General features: G+C 38.2%; 1 protein-coding gene across 2 annotated transcripts in view; it reads left to right on the top strand.

Moving 5' to 3' along the window:
- Nucleotides 1-17,102, top strand: part of PRSS12 (serine protease 12) — a 46,089-nt gene extending 28,987 nt beyond the window's left edge. For both annotated transcript variants that reach the window (XM_042796292.1, XM_042796291.1), the window contains exons 9-13: nt 1,989-2,194; nt 2,865-2,943; nt 3,798-3,920; nt 12,156-12,436; nt 14,336-17,102. In XM_042796292.1, the coding sequence (XP_042652226.1) occupies nt 1,989-2,194; nt 2,865-2,943; nt 3,798-3,920; nt 12,156-12,436; nt 14,336-14,643 (997 nt within the window). In that variant the 3' untranslated portion in view covers nt 14,644-17,102. The remainder of the gene's footprint in view (nt 1-1,988; nt 2,195-2,864; nt 2,944-3,797; nt 3,921-12,155; nt 12,437-14,335) is intronic.
- The last annotated feature ends 2,307 nt before the right edge of the window (nt 17,103-19,409 follow it).

The raw sequence follows: 19,409 nt of genomic DNA, 5'->3' as shown, positions 1-19,409 counted from the left end.
CACGGACACATCAGCTGCCCACAGGCACTGGAGAGCAGGACTTTTTTTTTTAGTAGTTATCTGTAATCAGAGTACCATTCACAAAAGAAAAATATGTGGAGCAAGAAGAGACACACTGCTTGTGACTGACAAGTTAAATCATACTAAACTCATTAGGCAAAGATTGTCCTATACCAGTTCCAAAGTCAGTTAAGGCTTTGGATTATCTGGTAAATACACACCAGCCATGGAAATTAAAAATGTGTAAGGACAACTGACCTTTTGGTTTCATCTCTGTCAGATGTTTTACATGTTTCTCTTTCCTGCATTCAAACCAACATTCCCTACTTAGCAAACCTGTCCGCCTCCCTTTCCATATGTAGTAAAAATATCCAAATAGACAAGGCTTTCCACGTACAAGTTTGAAAAAGGAGGAAGCTTGTATGTATTACTTTAATGTTTCAGTTATATGGATATGGGCAATTGATGGCTGGATTCTTTCAAGCTGATCCAGCCACACTTCTAGTATGACAAAGCTTTGAAAACGATATGACTAATCAAAATTCCTCCCCGACAGAGAATCCCTAGCTGATGAAGGGGCATAAACTCTTGATGCCATTCTTACCTATCCCCCCCAACACTGCAGGTATTAAAAAAGGTATAAACAGTGGTGTAAAGGGAGATAAATACTTTCTTGCCTAATAATGGTTTCATTGTTAAACTCTCTTTCTCTACTCCAGCATTTCATTGTACATGCAGTTACTCTTTTGTGTACATAGAAGTACTGTCCTTTACAACATGCAATTATAACTTATCCTTTGAAATGTAAACCTATTAAATGGTGCAGCATTTTAGTTATCTAGTATTCAGTATATTCCTATCACAATAAAATAACAGTAAATTGCTCTTAACTGATATGTAAACTTGTATTTCAGACACACCTAGAAGCGGCTGTGGCTTCCTGCCCCACTTCTCTGTGTAGTTGGTTGTGTGGTCTCCCACTCATAATTCTTTCTGAATTAAACAACAAAACATTGATTTTTTTTTTTTATTATTATTAAGAAGCATTATCCTAAGTATTTAAAAGTAAAAATATATCCAAATGAGATGCTTACATGCACAAGTCATGTTGTTTTTTTTATTGTGATTGTTCATCCACTCCCTCATTTGGGAAAAAAGCTCAGCATTCAAAAGAGGTCATTTACACAACTGACACTGTGGTGGTCATTGCTGAAGCTGCACGGCACTCCATACAAGCTATAAGGATCAGGACTTCCAACCCTAATAAAATGTCCTAAGTCTGACATTCAAATACTTAGGTATGATACTTATCCTCACACAAGCACAGGATTATCATACTGACCTTCTTTGTAAAGTGCCTTGAGGCTGATGTATGAAAATGCTACAGAAGCACTAAGCAGAGGGGCTCTTCCAGGGAAAGGAGGGTGCTGAGACTGAACTGGGTTCAGTCTTTCTCCAATACATTGCAGTTTTAGAACTCAACTGTGGGGCACGCTTTAAAAATGGCATGATAACAAAATATGTTAGTAACTATTAACAACTCTAGATCTGTAAATTGTAGCTCCTACTACACTGCAAGTATACTGTATTTAACTGGATCATATTTCTGAGGGAATCAGACCAGAACAAATTATTTTTAGCATTCACAGATGCTGATTTTGTATGGGGATTAAAGAGATTATGAAAAAGCAGCTTTCACATATTTCACTTTATAGGTATTTATAATGCTGTTACAATGTAAAATACTTTGCATAGGGCCGTCTAACTAGATACAGGAAAGGACTTTTTATACATTAATAAACTGTAGCAATTTTGTTACACTTTTTTTTTTTTTTCATACCTACCAAAGTTGTCATCAAGTAAATCAATGACAAGACTCTGAAGAAAACTTCAGTGTCTTTCACTACTCACTCTGAAATATTTCAGCTGAGTAAAATTTAGACTAATGCCTCAAAACATTTAATACAAAAAAATATGATCTGTTCCAGAGGTCTGTCTAGAGCAAGGACAATGGCATATTTTGGGGAGGGCAAAGGCCCAATCCACGTGGACAACGTGAAGTGTACAGGAAATGAGAGATCCTTGGCAGACTGCATCAAGCAGGACATTGGGACGCACAACTGCCGTCACAGCGAGGACGCGGGGGTGATCTGTGACCACCTAAGCAAGAAGGCCCCCGGGAACAGCAATAAAGGTGAAGCCCCGTTGTGAGTGGCAGACCAGCAGGTTTGGATGGGGAAGTGTCACGGTAGGAAGAGACGGACGTAAGCAATAAGCAATCCCACCTCACAGAGGAAACAGTCGTATCAAAAGATTTGTAGAAACAGAAGTGGAGGGAAATCCTCTCTGCTTACACTGGGTGGGTCTTATTGCTGTGCCAGCTGTGCAAAGGACTCATAAAGACTATTCAAATGACAATGGGTATTTGCCTACCATAGTTTACAGCAGCCATGTTTCCTAAGTTGTACGAGGGACATGAAAATGCACAAACTTAGACAGCTACTTTCAGCTTTCCAAGGTATAGGTTATCTTCTGCTGTGGACTGAGACCTATGTGGTATGGGAAGCTCTGCTTCCACTTACATGAAGTAAGGAATAACTCTACAAAAAAATTCTACACTTGAGAAGCAGAGCACAGATGTGTAAATTGCTCTGCCATCACAGTCAAAAGAACTCAGCTAAAAAGGATTTAAGTCTGAGAAAATTGAGTGCATTTTCCCCCAAGCAAAATGTGGTTGTTAAAAACTACCATGAAACACAGAATAACTTTAGCCTTCATAGGTTTTTTTTTAGTTAATTCTCACTGAAGACTGGCAACTTTTCATCTGGAGCTTAATGCTGTCTACATCTCCCTTTCTGGTTTAGATTCTCTCTCTTCTGTTTGTGGACTGAGGTTACTACATCGTCGACAAAAGCGAATAATTGGTGGGAAAAATTCTTTACGGTAAATATTTGATAAAGACAAGTCATTTCAAATATAAAGCTCCTAAGACATGTATTTGGCACGGGCAGCTCTGAGATAGGATGCTGGACTAGATCATCCTGGGCAGCTCTTGTACTCCAGCCTACCTAGTCAAGCTGATAGTAGTCAGAAAACACCTAAGCCTATCTCTTGCTTATTCTTGGATGTTGCTGTTGCTTATAGGTGCCTCTTTCTCCCTCTCCCTTCTCTCTGATCTCATATTTTGCTAATCTATTAAACTGGTGAAAAATAATCCATCCTGCCTTCAAATATGTATCCCAGATCTACTATACAAAATAGATGATCACAGGCTGAAAAAAGGTGCGAATCTATTACTTGTGGTTTCTACAGTTGCTTTAGACCTCTTGGTTTGCCAGGTTCCCCTTTCAAACAGCTCAGAACTGACAAAGATACCAGAGACAGGAAAGGATACTGGGTTAAGCTTTTCAAGAAATTCCCTCCTTTTGCATTTCCAGTTGGCAGGAAATTTTTGGTCTGCTGACTTGGATGGTATTTGGTGAGGAATCCATAGAATGTGTTTTTGGCATAATGAATGCAATCTGAGAAGGAACAATTAAAATAATTGACAGTGGGAGGAAGTGCTCAGAGTGCTGGTTGCCCAAACGATCCGTAAAGTAACCCTGACCATTGTTAAATGGAATTCTGACTGCTGTAGGAATATAAAGGTGTTCTCAACTGTTACTCAGTAAATAACACATTTTTCAAGCTGTGTCAGTCAAAGAAACTAAATAGGATTTACATTCACAAGGTAACTGGCAAGCTACCTTACTTTCCCGCTGTTGTACCCTGAACACAGTGTCTCACGTTCTCTGTAGGGGTGGCTGGCCGTGGCAGGTTGCACTCCGACTGAAATCTTCTCATGGTGATGGAAGACTCTTGTGTGGTGCTACCCTCATCAGCAGCTGCTGGGTCCTCACTGCTGCACACTGCTTTAAAAGGTATATCTCTCTTCAATAGTGAAGTGTATTTTCAAACTTTTGTTGGCAAAAACATTCCAGTTCAAGCCACTGAAAACTGTTCCAAAGACTTGGCATTTGGTTTAAAAAAACCCCATACCTACTAAGCTCCTTTCCCTCCAAATAAAAACAAACAAAAAACCCGAATACATTAAAGTTATTCTGGGTGTCATAATTCACAAGATTTATATTCACACCTTCAGCATTTCCATGAAAAAATATAGACAATACTTCTGACATTTTAACACAGCTTTCTGTTCCGAGTAAACTGCAGCTTATGGCTTTCAGATTCTAGTGAAGACAACTGAAAAAACATCAAACTCAGGGACTATAATATTTCAGATTATTTTGGTAATGATAGATATTGGCAGTGATAGACATTTTTACTCTAACACTGCAATGACTAGATGAACTAGTCCTCCCAAACCCATTCTAGGGTACTACTATGTATTTTGCCGTGTCTCATATTAAAGTAAATCTGTACACCAGAAGCTAGTGAGACTGAGCTGTTTTGCTTATTCTTCAAAGATAGGCTGAAGCAACTGCCTTACTCTGATATCTCATGCTACGTTGTCTTTTGCAGCCATCTAAACAAAGGTCCCATTCCCTTTAACAACAAAATAATTGTCTAAGCAGTTATACTGTTATAATACTATCACACTGGCATCTAATAAAACTATGCCAAGTTCTGCTCTTTTCCATATGTTTAGCAACTGGTTTGCAACTTACATTCCCTTGTAAATCACATATGATCTACTAGGTCTAACTTCTGCAATTCTCAGTATTAAACAATTATCTAGCTTTTAAAAATGTTTTCTTCCATTTTTGCAGAAATAGATACTCTGTTACTGATACTTCTTCTATTCAGTTTTTATGATAGCCCTTCTTCGATAATTTTGACGTCAGGAATTCACTGCTGACTGCAGTATAAAAGCATCAACTTGCACAGTAAGGAAGCTGGTCTAGTATTTTAAGCTTTCAGCAGCAATTATTTCATTAGAATCCTTACGAAAGGTTACAGGATGGGCTGGAATAAAAGCATAGAACTGCACTGCAGTTTTGAGGATGTCTGGTAGAATTTGCTCAAGTGGGCTGTAAATGTTTTAACTTTGGGCTTCGAGCCCTTCCTTTGGCACACTAGTAATTAAAGAGTCAGATATACTTTTACTCAGATGGAAGTGCTTTGCTTAGCACCAGATGCATATATTTTCATGTTTCATGAAAAAAACGAAGGACTTTTTAAAATTAAATGGTCAAACTCAGTAAAATTTCTGCATACTTCAACTGTGTTCGCAGTTGTTTCTGTGGAACTATGGAAGTGCTTCTGTTGCTATCATCAAAATTTATAGACAATGGCTTCCTATTCCACTGCTCGTCATCTCTGTAGCGGTTACTAAGGATGCAACTTAAGCTCTCGAGAAAGCTTTTGATTAAAGGCTTGAAAACAAGGGCAGTCCTTTCTGTTATATTACCTCCGAGATCCTCTTCAAGGAAAGAAAAAGGGAGGTCGCAGGAAGCCAGTTATGTTTTCTGTGTGCAAATCGAGATCCTAGTTACCCAAATCTTCACCTTCAAGATCCTAGTTACCCAAATCTTCTTCACCTTACTAGAATGCTTTCACTGAGCTTGGTGAAACAAGTTAGTATTTGCTGTGTTGCTGCAGTGGCAGCGCATAATTACCGTAAGCACTCCCCAGAGAATACGCTGCCTGTTCTTCCCAGTGGCTTGCTGTCGTAGCCGGGGCTTCAAGTCCCTACCGAGCGTGCTGCCAAAGCGTGCCCCGTTTGGATACTTTCCTCAACACCCACATGGTGGGACAGCAGCATGGCTGGAGCCCTGTACACTGGGATACTCCCAGATCGGTGCAGCCACTCGAGGGTCTGTTACAGGCTATCCTAAATCTGTTACGTGTGGTCTCAGGGACCCAAGTATTGTTTTGCCCCTGATGTTGCATTTAAAACCGTGCAACCTAGATCTAAGCATGCAGCTCAGCCTGTGGATGCACTACCGTTTACCATAAAAGAGAGAAGGCATCTGTAGCTCTAAGCTGACATTGGACAGACTGGGCTGAACTTCCCAGTGATCTCAGAGAGATTGTAAGGGGCTAGGTTTCCAAGAGCTATCTATGGATCAAGAGCCTTCTTCACATATTTTCCACAGACAAACAAGAGAAAGGCCAGTATATAATTTCTCATATCCTGGAAATTGGAACACTGCTTAAGTAACAGAAGTGGGCCCATCTGTACTATGGATAAAGATTAACCAGAATTTTATGCATGATTATTAGAACTGTTTACCAGTAGTATAGCAGTATTACTGGTTTCTGTAATTTCACATACACATAACTTAAGATCAGAAATTGTTTTAAGCTCTTCTTAATTTTATAACCCACCCACCTTATTAGCAAGTTTTGTCCTGAGTGGTTCTGACAGCTATAGGGAATTTGCAGGTGTATACATAAAAAAAAAATACTAACTTTGGATAATTAGAAATATGAGAAACAAAAAAAAGGGGAATTATAGTGACCACTATGTCATTTTAGGAAATACTATGTTACTTGAATATTGTACTGTTCTAACAATACAACTCTTCTTTAAGTGCTTCTTTAGGCATTCCTGAATGCTCATGTATACTTCAACATGGTCCTGGTAATTTTGTTTTGAGAACTAGGGACCCTGAGGCACACTGGAACCAAATACCTAGGAAGACACCAGAAACCAAAGCAGACACCAGAATTATAATTCAGTCTGCTCAAGTTTAGCACGAATGCTGAGATTAATTCAGGTGTGCGTTCAGTGTCAGTACGTTACTTGACTGGCAGCAGGATGGTACGAACATGGTGGCTGGTTACTAATCCAGCCCCCAATTGGCTGGGAAATAAACCTTCTAGGAGGAGCTAAGGTCAATATTGTCAGGCTGCACTAGAGCTTAAAGCCCTGCCCATCCCATCTGTGCGACAGAGGGGTAATACCCTGAAAGTGACATCATTTACCACCCACGAAGCACTCCCAGACCCTCCTCTGCCTCCACTCTTCAAATGTGACGTGCCTGTGGTAGTTCGCTGCCATTTCATAGGTGAATTATAGGTGAGGAAGATGGGACACGCCTAAGCTAGACTACTTTGCCTTTCTTTTTTTTTATGTACTGATGCTCTACTACAATATTTCCACATTTGGCAAATGACAGCTACTACAGGGGAAGAAATATAATTTTCTACAGATGAAAAAATCAGTTTAAGAAAGCCTTGTGTGTGAATGTGTACAGAAAGATGGTAGATCTGTGCAAAGACTGCTCATTAAGCTTCGCACTAGAAGCCTTGCAGCTATTAAAGCTTCATAGGTTTGCATGAGAAGCAGCACTTCTCATTCTATTAAATGCTTAAAATCAGTACTTTTAATTAAGATAAGCTTTTCTGGATCTTCTTTCTTCATTATTCTGCTATAAATGACCATCATCCATAACACAGAAAAGCAGCAGGAACCTATTAAAGGAAACTGTTCCCTTTATCAAAAATCAAGGACATAACATTAAATAGAAGCAGCAACTTTTCCACTATACTATCTGATATATGGCTGACAGGAAAGCACTCGTTAATCATTAGTCATGAACAACTTTCCTTCATGCTTAGGCTTATAAGTCAAAAAATTAAAAATCAAGTTCATCTGATTATTAAATCAGTTTAGTAAGGAAGTGTGTTAATTTCTCATCTAAATTACAAACACCTAATACATTTTTGACTCTGTAGTACTCTGACTTCCATGAGGTTTAAAAAAAAACCAAATCACAACTCTTCCCCCCCTTCAAATTGTGTTACAGATAATGGATGAAGCATATGGTAAATCCTGTAATTGAGGTTCAAGATAAGGCCTATAAACTAAAATACATACACATGCATTACATTAAAAAAAAAAAAGTTATGCCATGTAGAATTACCTTTCTCTACTGGAGACCCATATTTCCATTGCACCACTGATAATACACATCTGCAAAGTCCTGTGATTGTGTTTGTTTTATATACAAAAACTGTATGCCAACGTACACAATGGTTAACTTAGATGGGCAAATATTTATTGAAGGTAAAAAAGCTTTCATAATCCAGAAACTGTCAGCATAGCACTAGTATGTGGTTTGCTGCACTGAGCCGAAAGTGTATCTGTAAATTTTAAGAGAGCATTTTCAGTGAACTCTTAGGAATGTTTTGGGCAGATTATGTCAGGCAAATATATATTTAATGGTAATGACTCTGTACATTTATAGTCCAATATGATACTCAGATATGTACAAAAATTGTTAAAATACACCTTTCAAACATTCAAAGATTGTATCAAGCAATAAATTCTAGGGTACAGAATCCTATTTATGTTACCTTTTAAAGGCAATGAGATCAACAGTTATAAACACTCCCTGTGGCAAAAATTATTAAACTATTTAATATTGCCTAACTGGCAAAGGAAACAGCAGAATTTTACTTAACTTATTGGGCTCTGTTGCTGTATCATTTAGATACTTAAGTGGAATGTCATCATGCCGTTTTGAAATTTGAGGAGAAAAATACATCTGAGATGTCAGTAACAAAAACAACTCTTCCATTTACTTTAGCAGGGGTTTTTCATGTAAGTTAGAGTAATTAAAATGAAAACAATAAAGCCATTTTACTGCAATATTAACTAAAGTACTTTCGTATCAGCTTTTTTTTCTAATTTACTTTGAGGAAGATAGATCCCACAAAGTCAGCTAATGCATCAGCCAAAGTTGTTTGTAATCTCAGCCTGGGCAAGACATTGGAGAAGTACTTAGTTGGCTAGATATGACATCCCAGTATTACTACACTCTTTACATTCTGAGCATTACGTCTGTTCTGTAACTAGATTTTGCAAAAGTGAAAAACCGTTGACACTGCACACCCTGACCATTCAGCTACCTGCTGCTACACCGACCTTGTCCACTTTGGAGAGGAGCACAGGAGTTGCACTGTCAGCGTGTAAAACATTCTGTAGTTGGGTGGTTTATTCCTCTGTTTTACCGGTTTCACAGAGGACCAAAGCACTGATTAGCTTATGCAATAAAATGAGCTACCAGGGTCTGTCAGTTTGGTTTTCATAGTGTATTTGAACTGCTTTATATACCACAATAGCATGCTTTCTGACAAACAATCGGCATTATGGGTACTTCCATCAAAAAGATGGCCAAAGTGATCAGTACACTTGCCCTTGGTTTGGTAGTTTCTCTTGCTGCAAGCAATTCAGAAACCTTTAAGCTGTAGTTCAATACAGTACCTATCAGGTTATAGGGCCTCCATGTGAAGAGTATTTATAAATTTAATATTTATAAATACTGACCTACAGATGCAGCCTTCTGCAGAACACAAGATTAAACTAAAGAATCAGAGTCATTTCCCTACTAATATTTTCTGTAACTAGAGGAATAAAAAAAAATACTTTCCCCCCTAATTAGTATATTTATATAAAGATACATTTCTAACTTTGAATGCTATAGTTTTGCCAAAGCGTTACTTAAATTTCTCTACATGGTCCAGGAAAATTTGCTTTCAAGTCTATCTATATGTAAATATGCTAAATTAAACTCTGAATTGTAGCCTCTAAAAATTCCCAGATGCAATAGCGAGCAAATACATAAAACCTATTGAGTACAAACTGGTACTGAAATGTACGAAGCATTTTATGAATACGTTGTGCATCTTTACCAGAAAACGGTCACTTTCACAGGAATAATATTAGAAGAAAGCTAAGTTAAATAATGGCTGTACTACATCGTGTTTTAACATACTGAAGATGCGTGTAGCCTTACTCCTTGCTGTATTAAGGAAAGCCAAATAGATGGCAGAAGAAAAAAACAGAAAAGAAACTCACCCAAGGTTATAGATCAGATCACAGCACTGCTGTAAAAAAACCCCACTGTTTTCTAGTCAGTGCCAGATTATACTTTTACTGGCTCCCCACATCACAGCTCAGAGTAACAATAGTAGTAGACTGTTATCAGTCTAAACAAATAAGTATCTCAGCAAAGTATGGTAAGAATACCTTTTTTTGATGTAAGATATGTGGCAACAGTGACCCAGGAGGGGATTTATCAGTGTTAGAGCAGAAATTCTTGGCAGGCAGCAGAGAGCAAGGATTTGACAGACAATCTGCAAGGATGCAGAATTTAGGATTTCTCTGATGTCATACTTCAGATGGCCAAATACAGATGGATAAATGTAACTCCAGAAACTAGTTAAGAGCTAACAGCCTTTCTTACTCTGAAGAATCTCCTTAAAGGCAACAAAAATAAAAGCAATGTATCAGGTACCAGGCCTTACTTCAGTGGAATTTTCCCATTTATTTTATCAGTAAAAAGAATCAACTGTGAAGTCTTAGTGAGCTTTTTAAACTGGCAAAACCACATAAGATGATCTAGAGATGAGAACGTGAGGTCTAGTGCAAGAGAAAGAGAGATTCAAGCAGTTGTTTTTTAAGAAAGCTTGCAAAGGAATACCTCTATTCTAGAAACTTCAAGGGACTGGAATCAGAATGCCTGGAAAGCCAGGATTCATGCTTCTGCCTTTTCTGATGCTCCCTCCCTATTTATGCTCTCATTTCTTAATACAAAATTCCTAATTAAAATTGACTCAGTGATAAGTTATAAAATACTACTACTTTTGTGGTCAAAACAGATTAGTAATGTGACATATACAAATAGAGTTTTTCTTAAATATCTTGAGATAGACATACACATCCACAAATTAAAAATCTTTTGAGCTATTTTTTTCAGGGAGGAAATTAGTAATGTATTTAGTAGAATACACAATTTTTCTCAGTGCTCCCTCTGAAACTAAAATCAGTAGGAATACTTTTTTAAACACCTCTGTAAACTTTAAAAAGTCCGCATCAGTTGCATCTCTTCACTTCCAGCTGCTATAGAATTTTGATTTCCAACCAGAAGGAAAATACAGTATCTGGAGAGTATTATTTCACACAGACTCCCACAGAGGAGGACCTGGAAAAAGTTTTGTGGTAGACAAGTTACTTAATTTTTCCTATACAGAAGGCCATCTTCAGATGAACAGATGTTTGGTCATAGCCTGCAACATTCTGTCTTTACAAGCCTAGAAGTGAAATTTTACTCACAGAAGACCTGAAGGAGATGTGCAGAATTTGACAAAGCAAGCTTTGCAGGCAACAAGGAATGTAACCCTCAATTAGAAGAAATATTCAGTGGTACAGCTATGTGTTGTTCAGAAGAAACCTGTAATGTTCCTGCTTTGTCTGCTGCTCCTCAAGCAAGCTTTAGTAAGCTATGGAGATCAGCACAGTGCTGGAGGGTATAAAAAGCACAAGTATAGGTTAGAAGGTGACAGAACACTGTAGGGTGTTTTCTGCACATGTATTACAAACTTCCTATTGAAGGCTATGAGGGAAAGGGAAAAGTCAAAGGAAAAATATTTGGATTGGCTTAGCCAGATTTTAAAATAAAGAAATGTATCCAACAGTACTTCCTCGTTTGCATTTTCCTGAGAAGGGCTGTGTGTCCTGTAATCCAAAAATCTCCAAAGGCATGCACGGAAAATTGTTCTTTCAGCCACAGTAATCATCTCTGAGGTATTTACCATTTAGTCTGTGATATGAAAGAAATTGGGGTCATATTAGATGCAGAACAAGTCTAAGATTTACAGCCTTCTGTCACTTTGACAATAGGTGCTTGTGATGCACATATGCTTTGTTTTCCTTATTATAACTTCAGTTAACATAAGATGTTTTTATCAAGTTATCGAAGCCTCTGGAGTTTCTCAACCAACGTACAAAGCAAGCTTGAACACTGTTTTCATGTCAGTACTTATTTGGAGCATCACAATTATGTTAGTACTCAGGTTTTCATTATAATTACTGGCAGTTTGTGTTACACTTCCTAAATACATTTATAATGCGCACCTTGCTTGCACCTTTGAAATAAGTGCCAGTCATGGCATAAGAAACCTTGCCTGTGAAAATAAACAAAAAGGAACATAGCCCAACCGGAAACTTCAGTGAAAGTTTTTTGATATTCTTTAGGATATACTTGAATGTCAATCTAAACATCTGAGAAAGCTTTTTTTCTCTTTAAAAAAAACTTTTAGTGTCATTATTTATATAAGCAATAAAGATCCTGATCAAATCTGTTTGCACGCTTAGCATCTGACTTTGCATGAACCGGTCCCATTTGTTTTCACCTCAATCTTAGGTATGGCAACAACACTCGGAACTATGCTGTGCGAGTGGGAGACTATCACACACTGGTACCAGAAGAGTACGAGGAAGAAATCGGAGTCCAACAGATAGTGATGCATAAAGAGTACAGGCCTGACAGCAGCAACTACGACATTGCACTGGTGAGGCTACAGGGGCCAGAGGAGCAGTGTGCCAGATTCAGTACCCACGTCCTACCTGCTTGCTTGCCATTAAGGAGAGAGAGACCACAGAAAAGTGCTCCCAACTGTTATATCACTGGATGGGGTGACACAGGTAAAAATGTTTTCATGATTTCCACCCATCGATCTCGTTATCTGAGGCTGGTCATGTAAATAAATAAAGAACCTCAAATACTCAGAGTAAGAAAATGCTCAAAATGGAACAATTTTACTCTTCGTATATACAGGAATATTTTCTTTCCTGATCCTTAACCAGGAATGACAACACTTTGTTTACTGAATTTAGTTTGTGTTTCAAAAGTGGTGATTAACCATGTCACACTAAATCACAGAAGCAGTCGGTAAAATGGCCTCAGTAAGACTGACAAGCATGAATGAAAAGCTTATTTGTTGCCAGGCATACCTTGCACAGCAGCTTATCACCCCCTGACTCAGAACATAACTAACACCTCTAATATAATTAAGGTTTTTAAGGTAAGTACAATGAATATTTTAGGAAAGTTCTATAAATTACACTACTTCAATAGAAAAATAGATAGAAAATACACACATAATAGAATTGCAAATAACATTTTTAGTTTCCCTTGTTACCACTGACATTTTCAATCAGTTAGTTTTAAATAAGAGAACATCTTGCCAAATTTAAGAGAGCCACAATGCAATCTTCAGTCCAGGCTTCTGGAACAAACTATCTAGTCACTTTTTAGGTCAGTACAAGATTCTTCCTCTTTAAATGTTTTACAAATAACCGTGTTTTACTTTCATGTTTTTATGGTGCGGAATACAGTGCAAGACAGCAACTTGAGCCTTTGTTCCACTGACTCATTCAAACTGGCAAGGAGACAAGGCAGCAAGGCCAAATATCAGTTCTTCCTCTTTACATGCATGAATCTGTGTGCACAGATGTCTGGGTCACTGTACTACAGTAAAGGAGACAGACTTGTAGGGTGGTGGGGTTTTTTTGTTAAAAACAATTGCTAGTTCATTGCCTAGCTCTGTCTAGCTTTTTACACAATTCACTGAAAGTTCTGCAATGCTGTTTACTTAGGGCGTCTATTTAAGGAAACATTAACCACTGCAATAATTGGCTTTAATTGCAGTCAGAAATTACATCATTGCAGTACTTCAGCTGACATTTCATATTTACTGTATGAATCGTAATTATTTCACAAGTATTAAGACTCTACTTGAAAGAGAACCTTAACACTGGCTTTAATTTCCCATGTTTCCAACCGAAAAAGAGGTGCAAGCTATAGAAAAAAGCCAAATTATTTAAATCTTGACATTTTACAAGCAGAGCAGTGATTACACAAGGCAGGATTCACTACAGATAAAGAAAACCAAAGGCCAAGTTTTGGTGACCCCCCCAAAACGTAGATCCCTTTTGGTCAGGAGTCCCATTAGCACACTGGTACACAGGAGTTACCAGGACTGTAAAAGACTGGGCTGACACTACCGGAGCACACAGGGGCTCAGTCACATTAGCTCTTCAGCTGAGGCGACAAGCAAGCTCGTGTGTTCTTACAGGGAGCAAGCGTGATGGCTGGCTGGATGCTCTACTGGTAAGCCGACAGAGTATGCAGTACCTCTCATGCTGAGCTAGAGTAGATTTGAACTGGTGACCTAGAAATGAAGTATTTTTTCCAGCTTTAGTCTCCACCTCTCAAGACTTCCCAAAATAGCTTCCCCATTTTAAGTATTAAGGCATACATTCCTGTAGAAGACACAATGTGTTTTCGGAACAAAACAAACTCCAGCCTTGGAAAGACCCAGTGAACACAAGGAGTAAAGTTATATCTTGAAGGTTTTTTTAAAAGCAACTGTATTCTATATTTACAATATCTATAGAGTATTTTAGTATTATCTTTAATGCACAGCAGATTTTTTTCAGTATTTACTCTTGAAGGACTGACAGCAGAAATTAGATTAAATCACATTTATGTTTCTGAGATGAATCATCATAATGAGACGATAATACGGGGCCTCTTTGCAGGAAGAGCTTATTCAAGAACATTGCAACAGGCTGCCATCCCCTTACTTCCCAAGAGGGTATGCGAAGAGCGATACAAAAGAAGATTCACAGGCAGAATGCTCTGTGCTGGAAACATCCAGGAACAGAAACGCGTTGATAGCTGTCAAGGAGACAGTGGTGGACCACTGATGTGTGAACGTCCAGGGGAAAGCTGGGTCGTGTATGGTGTGACCTCCTGGGGCTATGGCTGTGGAGTGAAAGATTCTCCAGGTGTCTACACAAAAGTATCATCTTTTGTACCCTGGATAAAAAGTGTGACCAAACTATGAATGTCCGTAATGAAAACCAGACTTTGTTAATGAAGTTTGAGGCAGGACAGCTTGAACAGCTCACAGTGCACAGCTGGGGCCCACAGTGGGTGGAAACAGACACATTTTCCCAATTCATGTGTTTTTGTTAAATCCAAGCTGTATACACACAACCTTTCCAGTTAGGGATTACTATTCAAACAAAATCCCTCAGTGTTAAGGAAGTTTACATATCGCACGGACAAGTTGCCATGTCCCTAAAATAGGGGGAAAGTGATAGCCAGCTTAGAGTAACATTGGAGCAGGACAGCTGGAGAGTTCAGTGTGAGATTCACTGCCCACAGCAAGACTGTGGTAGCTCCAAGCTATTTATGCTCCAAGCTTCTCTAGAATTAATTACAGATCTCAAAATTAATCTACAGTCTAGTTTATTTAATGAGTTCTTGACTGTCTTCCTAGTCTTCCTATGATCTTGCACTCAGCCCTCTAATTTTGACTCACGTTTCATGAGCTAATAAAACCATTAGAAAGTTGATTTTTGGCAATTAGGACTATGTATTAGAAGGAAAATAATTGTCAATAATCAGATTCCCAGCTACTCTGATAAATGTTCTCACATCTTAGTGTGCATAAATTATATTCCCAGTTGAAATAGGTAGTACACTGGAAGTTAAGTTTCCCTGCAAACTTCCTGGACATTTGCAAGAGGTAGGTCAAAACCAAATGACCTCTTACTTTCTTTCCTCTAGATAAATATCTGTCTTCTTTCTGAATTCCATAGTTCTTAGTACATACAGCATTTTAAAGAGAATTTACTTTTCCTATTTACCACTAGCTGTCAGTACAGTATCAGACTGACAGACAAACATACCAGTCCTCATTGCTGGTTTTGAAGGAGCTTTACTCAAGTAACACTAAGAACCTCTGTCAATCCTAAAAGTACGTACAATGTAAATACTGGAGATGTTGAGCCAAAACCTGTCTGAAAAGGTCTATAAAGTCTTAAACTACCATTTTCTACAAGATAATATGTAGACAACTGTCTCCTGATTAGTTGCAACACTGGTTCAGACTGATCTTACAGGAAAGTCGAGTTAGATAGTTTTCAGTGACTTCTGAAGTATTGGCACATCTTGATTCCATCTAATTCCTTTTACAAATACTGTTCCCCAAACTAAGCAAACCTTAATGGTTTATTAGAAAAATGCACTGATAAAACGTCACTCTGAACGTACAAGACATAAGCCAACTTACTACCCTTTTAGAAAGAGCCACCCCATTGAACTTACCACGGAGAAAGTTACCATCATCTTTGAGCAACACTAACGGGTATCAGCCTTGAAAATACCTGTGACACCCACAGTCAAGAGGGAGACAGGAAAGTCCGGCACTGCCTCTAGAGCCCCTATTAGAGGCCATTCTGACGATCTGCAAGCGTGCTCTGTGTATTACATTAACAAACATGCTTCATAAATTGATGAAAGCTCTGTGGGCCATGAAAGGCTCCAGTGTGACAAGCGTGGCAGATTCCTGTTACCACATAGCGATTGTGCCAACTGTGACTCCCAGTGACTGTTTTCATCTGTTTCCTATCCCCAAGCACTCTGGCTGCGACAGTGTTGTGGGGCCTTTTGTGAACAAAGTGGGATGCTTGTACTTCTGTTGTAAGTGGGCAATCATTCATTTCTGTATGGTTCTGGGTCTTGCTGGTGTTGTAACAAATATCCAAGACAACTCAGTTTGCAGGCAGAAGTGGTGATGATACTGCAGAAGCCCATGTGATTTCAGACTTGGCCCTTAATTACTCCCCAGCCTCAAACCTAGCTTTCAAGGGTCGTGACTAGTTTAAATATCTTGTTGGAACTGGTGCTAAACTAGTACACAAGGTGCTTTAATATATTTTAGTTCTCTGTAACTCCACACTATTTGAAATAGTGTTAAATTTTATTTAAAAATATGTCAAAAATCATAGTACTGTGACCACCTACTGTTAGGCCTATGTGAAACACTGCTAGTGAACTTTAAAACCATTTACATTTTTACTTATATGTAGCCCTTTTAATTGAAGGGGAAGTAAATCTGTCAAAATACATCTACTTTTACCATCAAAATTTTGCTATATGAGACTATTTTGAGACATGTGGTGAAATAGGCTGTGTAGTACAATACATGCATTTTATACAGGGGAAGTAATAATCTTTTAGAAATTGCACCACAGATACAGTAGTGGGGGGGAAATCAAGTCCACGTACTAAGTGTAGTAAACATTAATATTTAGTACAGTAGTTAATTAGTTTTGCTCTTTCAGTAGGATGCTTCATTAGATTTTAAATTGTTGCACTACCATTTTCATGCAGAGAGAATGCCTTTTCAGTTTCTAGCATAAAATGAAGTTGTCTTTATGCTATGTCATTCTAATCTTTGTTCAATGAGCCTGGTGATATAAATGTGTACAATAAAAACTGCCACACTGACTACAACTTTTATACATTAATCCTGTGGATAACATACAAGCAGATGCTGCAGGAGCATCTTTATGTAAACTTCATGTGAACTTTCTTAAGTGAAAAAGGGTGCTCTTGAACATATTTTCTTCAAAGCATATAAGCTCTGGGCCATTTTCTCAGAGATTGAAGTTTGTTCTGTACAGTGGAATTCCTAGTGCTTTGTGTGCTTTAACTTAGACCAGTTAGGTTATCATAAATAAGTTTATCCTGCATTCTTAAAAGCGCTTAAGAATTGTCTCTTGCTGCTCTGCCCTCTGTTCAACATTTTTAATACATACAAGGTGGTAGAAAAACCTGCTCTTCAGCCTACACTAAGGGCTTTTTTTGTATTAAGCAGGTTGACCAGTGTTAACAGTGACATAAGAAAACACTCAGCATTTCTATTAGATGACCATCTTGATCACCGATGTGTAATCTATCCAGGTTCCCCAACACCATGAAGATTTATAGTTAGATGTAGTCCCCACGAGCTTCCCAAGCTTTTGTCCATTTTCCAGAGAATATACAACAGAAACAAAGAACAGAAACATTACTGCAACAGACACACAAAGCCTGTTTAGCATGCATTTATCTCAACCCTGAACACCTTCACAAAGTAAAAGGGCACTTATCTGTAAACCACAGATAAACCAATATCTCATTTTATGATCATTATATGCAGACTATCTAGAACCTCAGCTGTCTTCCAGAAAAATTCACAGCACTGTAACAGCTTATATTTAACAAAAAGTCAGTCCTGATTCAATGTTCTCCATCCTTTTCAGTGTTACTGAACTATTCCATGCTTTCAAGTGCTAGAATATTTATACTCAAGAGGATTTTAATGCCCTTAGGACTTCAGGAGTGGCAACGTCAGAACTTAACAGGAACGTTAAACCAAGTAGGCTGAAGTAGCAGATCCCAGTAGAAGAAACTACCCAGAAAACAATAAGTTTGGGTTATCAGGAAAGAAAAATGTGTTTTTGTTTGTGCTCCAAGCTGATGAGTAACAGCAAAAGCAGTTAACTGAGGTAGTAGAGACCAGAGCTAGCTTGTACACATTAGATACCTACTCACATGCAGTAGCTCCTTTTTCCATTTATTTAGCATGGAACATAAAAACTGACGATGTAACTTCCTGCAAATGCAACACCAAGCAATCACAAACAGGAAAAAGATGAGTTAAGAGTTTGGAAAGTATTGCCCTTTGTAGCAAAGGAAAAAAAAAAAAAAAAAAGGCTGGGTAGGATAAAAGTTGGAGAGGTGCAAGACTGGATGTAACTGCAGATGGAAAAGGCTGCAGAAGAATAAGGAGCATCTACAAAGGTAAGAGCTAAAACGCAACAGGAATAGATTGGAAAGATAAGAAAACAGTTGTTTGGGAATTAGGAATTAAATTTCAAGAGAAATCATGAAAAAGACATCCTAAGCCACATGGAAGTGAAAAAGCCACATATTTTAAGAATACCTCTGTTGCACTCAAGTAACCTGGAAAAGCAGATTTCACTGCCCTCTGTGCACGTGACTGGATGGTGATGGAAAGCTTCAGTCATAGGAAAATCTATGTAACCTCACTAAGCACTCAAAACTAGTCAGATATACCCACAACAAACATTATAGTTCATACTTTTACATAACTTGAAAATTATTTTTTCCTACTCAATTCAAACCCACTGCTTTATCTTTGCAAGTTCTAAATATGAATGTTCACAAATCTAACCTGCAGGCCAGGTAAAGCCACCAGGCCAATTTATTCAGGTGGAAATACCAGTGCCCTCAACATTTGGTTCATACAATGGACTAGCAGAATAGCTACATGGTCCTCCTCTGAGTTAGTTTCACACAAAAGGATCCTGTGTTATAGGAGGCAGACACATGACAGTTTTCAAAGGGCAACTTGTGAAAAAAAAAAAAAAAAAAAAGAAAAAAACCCCTGAAACAATGCAGTTATTATGCACTGAAATTGATAAAACAGATTAAAAAGGCAGGTGCTGCCTGATAAAAGCAAAGGTTAAAACTCAAGGTAATTGGGGTAACACCTCAGACAACCACATCAGTGCAATGCCAGACTAGCTAAGAGCCAATACCAAAAAGCCTACAATTTCAGTATTTCAGTGACCATAAAAGAATAATGCCTCTCTCCAGACCTTTGTATATTTTTGAATTTTGCGTTCTGTGGTCAGTTTTAACGCATTCCAGATCCCTGGAGAAAGAGATCTCCAACTCCACTCCTGCTATTAGTTTGCCTACAGCTGGTTTTATTCATGCAACCAAAGCCAGTCACAAAAACATTGATCTAAA

This window comes from Tyto alba, unplaced genomic scaffold (genome assembly GCF_018691265.1).
Source record: "Tyto alba isolate M040663 unplaced genomic scaffold, T.alba_DEE_v4.0 Super-Scaffold_23, whole genome shotgun sequence".
NCBI classification, from domain to species: Eukaryota; Metazoa; Chordata; class Aves; order Strigiformes; family Tytonidae; genus Tyto; species Tyto alba.
The sequence above is the reverse complement of the archived record's forward strand: the minus strand, read 5'-3'. Positions and strand labels throughout refer to the sequence as shown.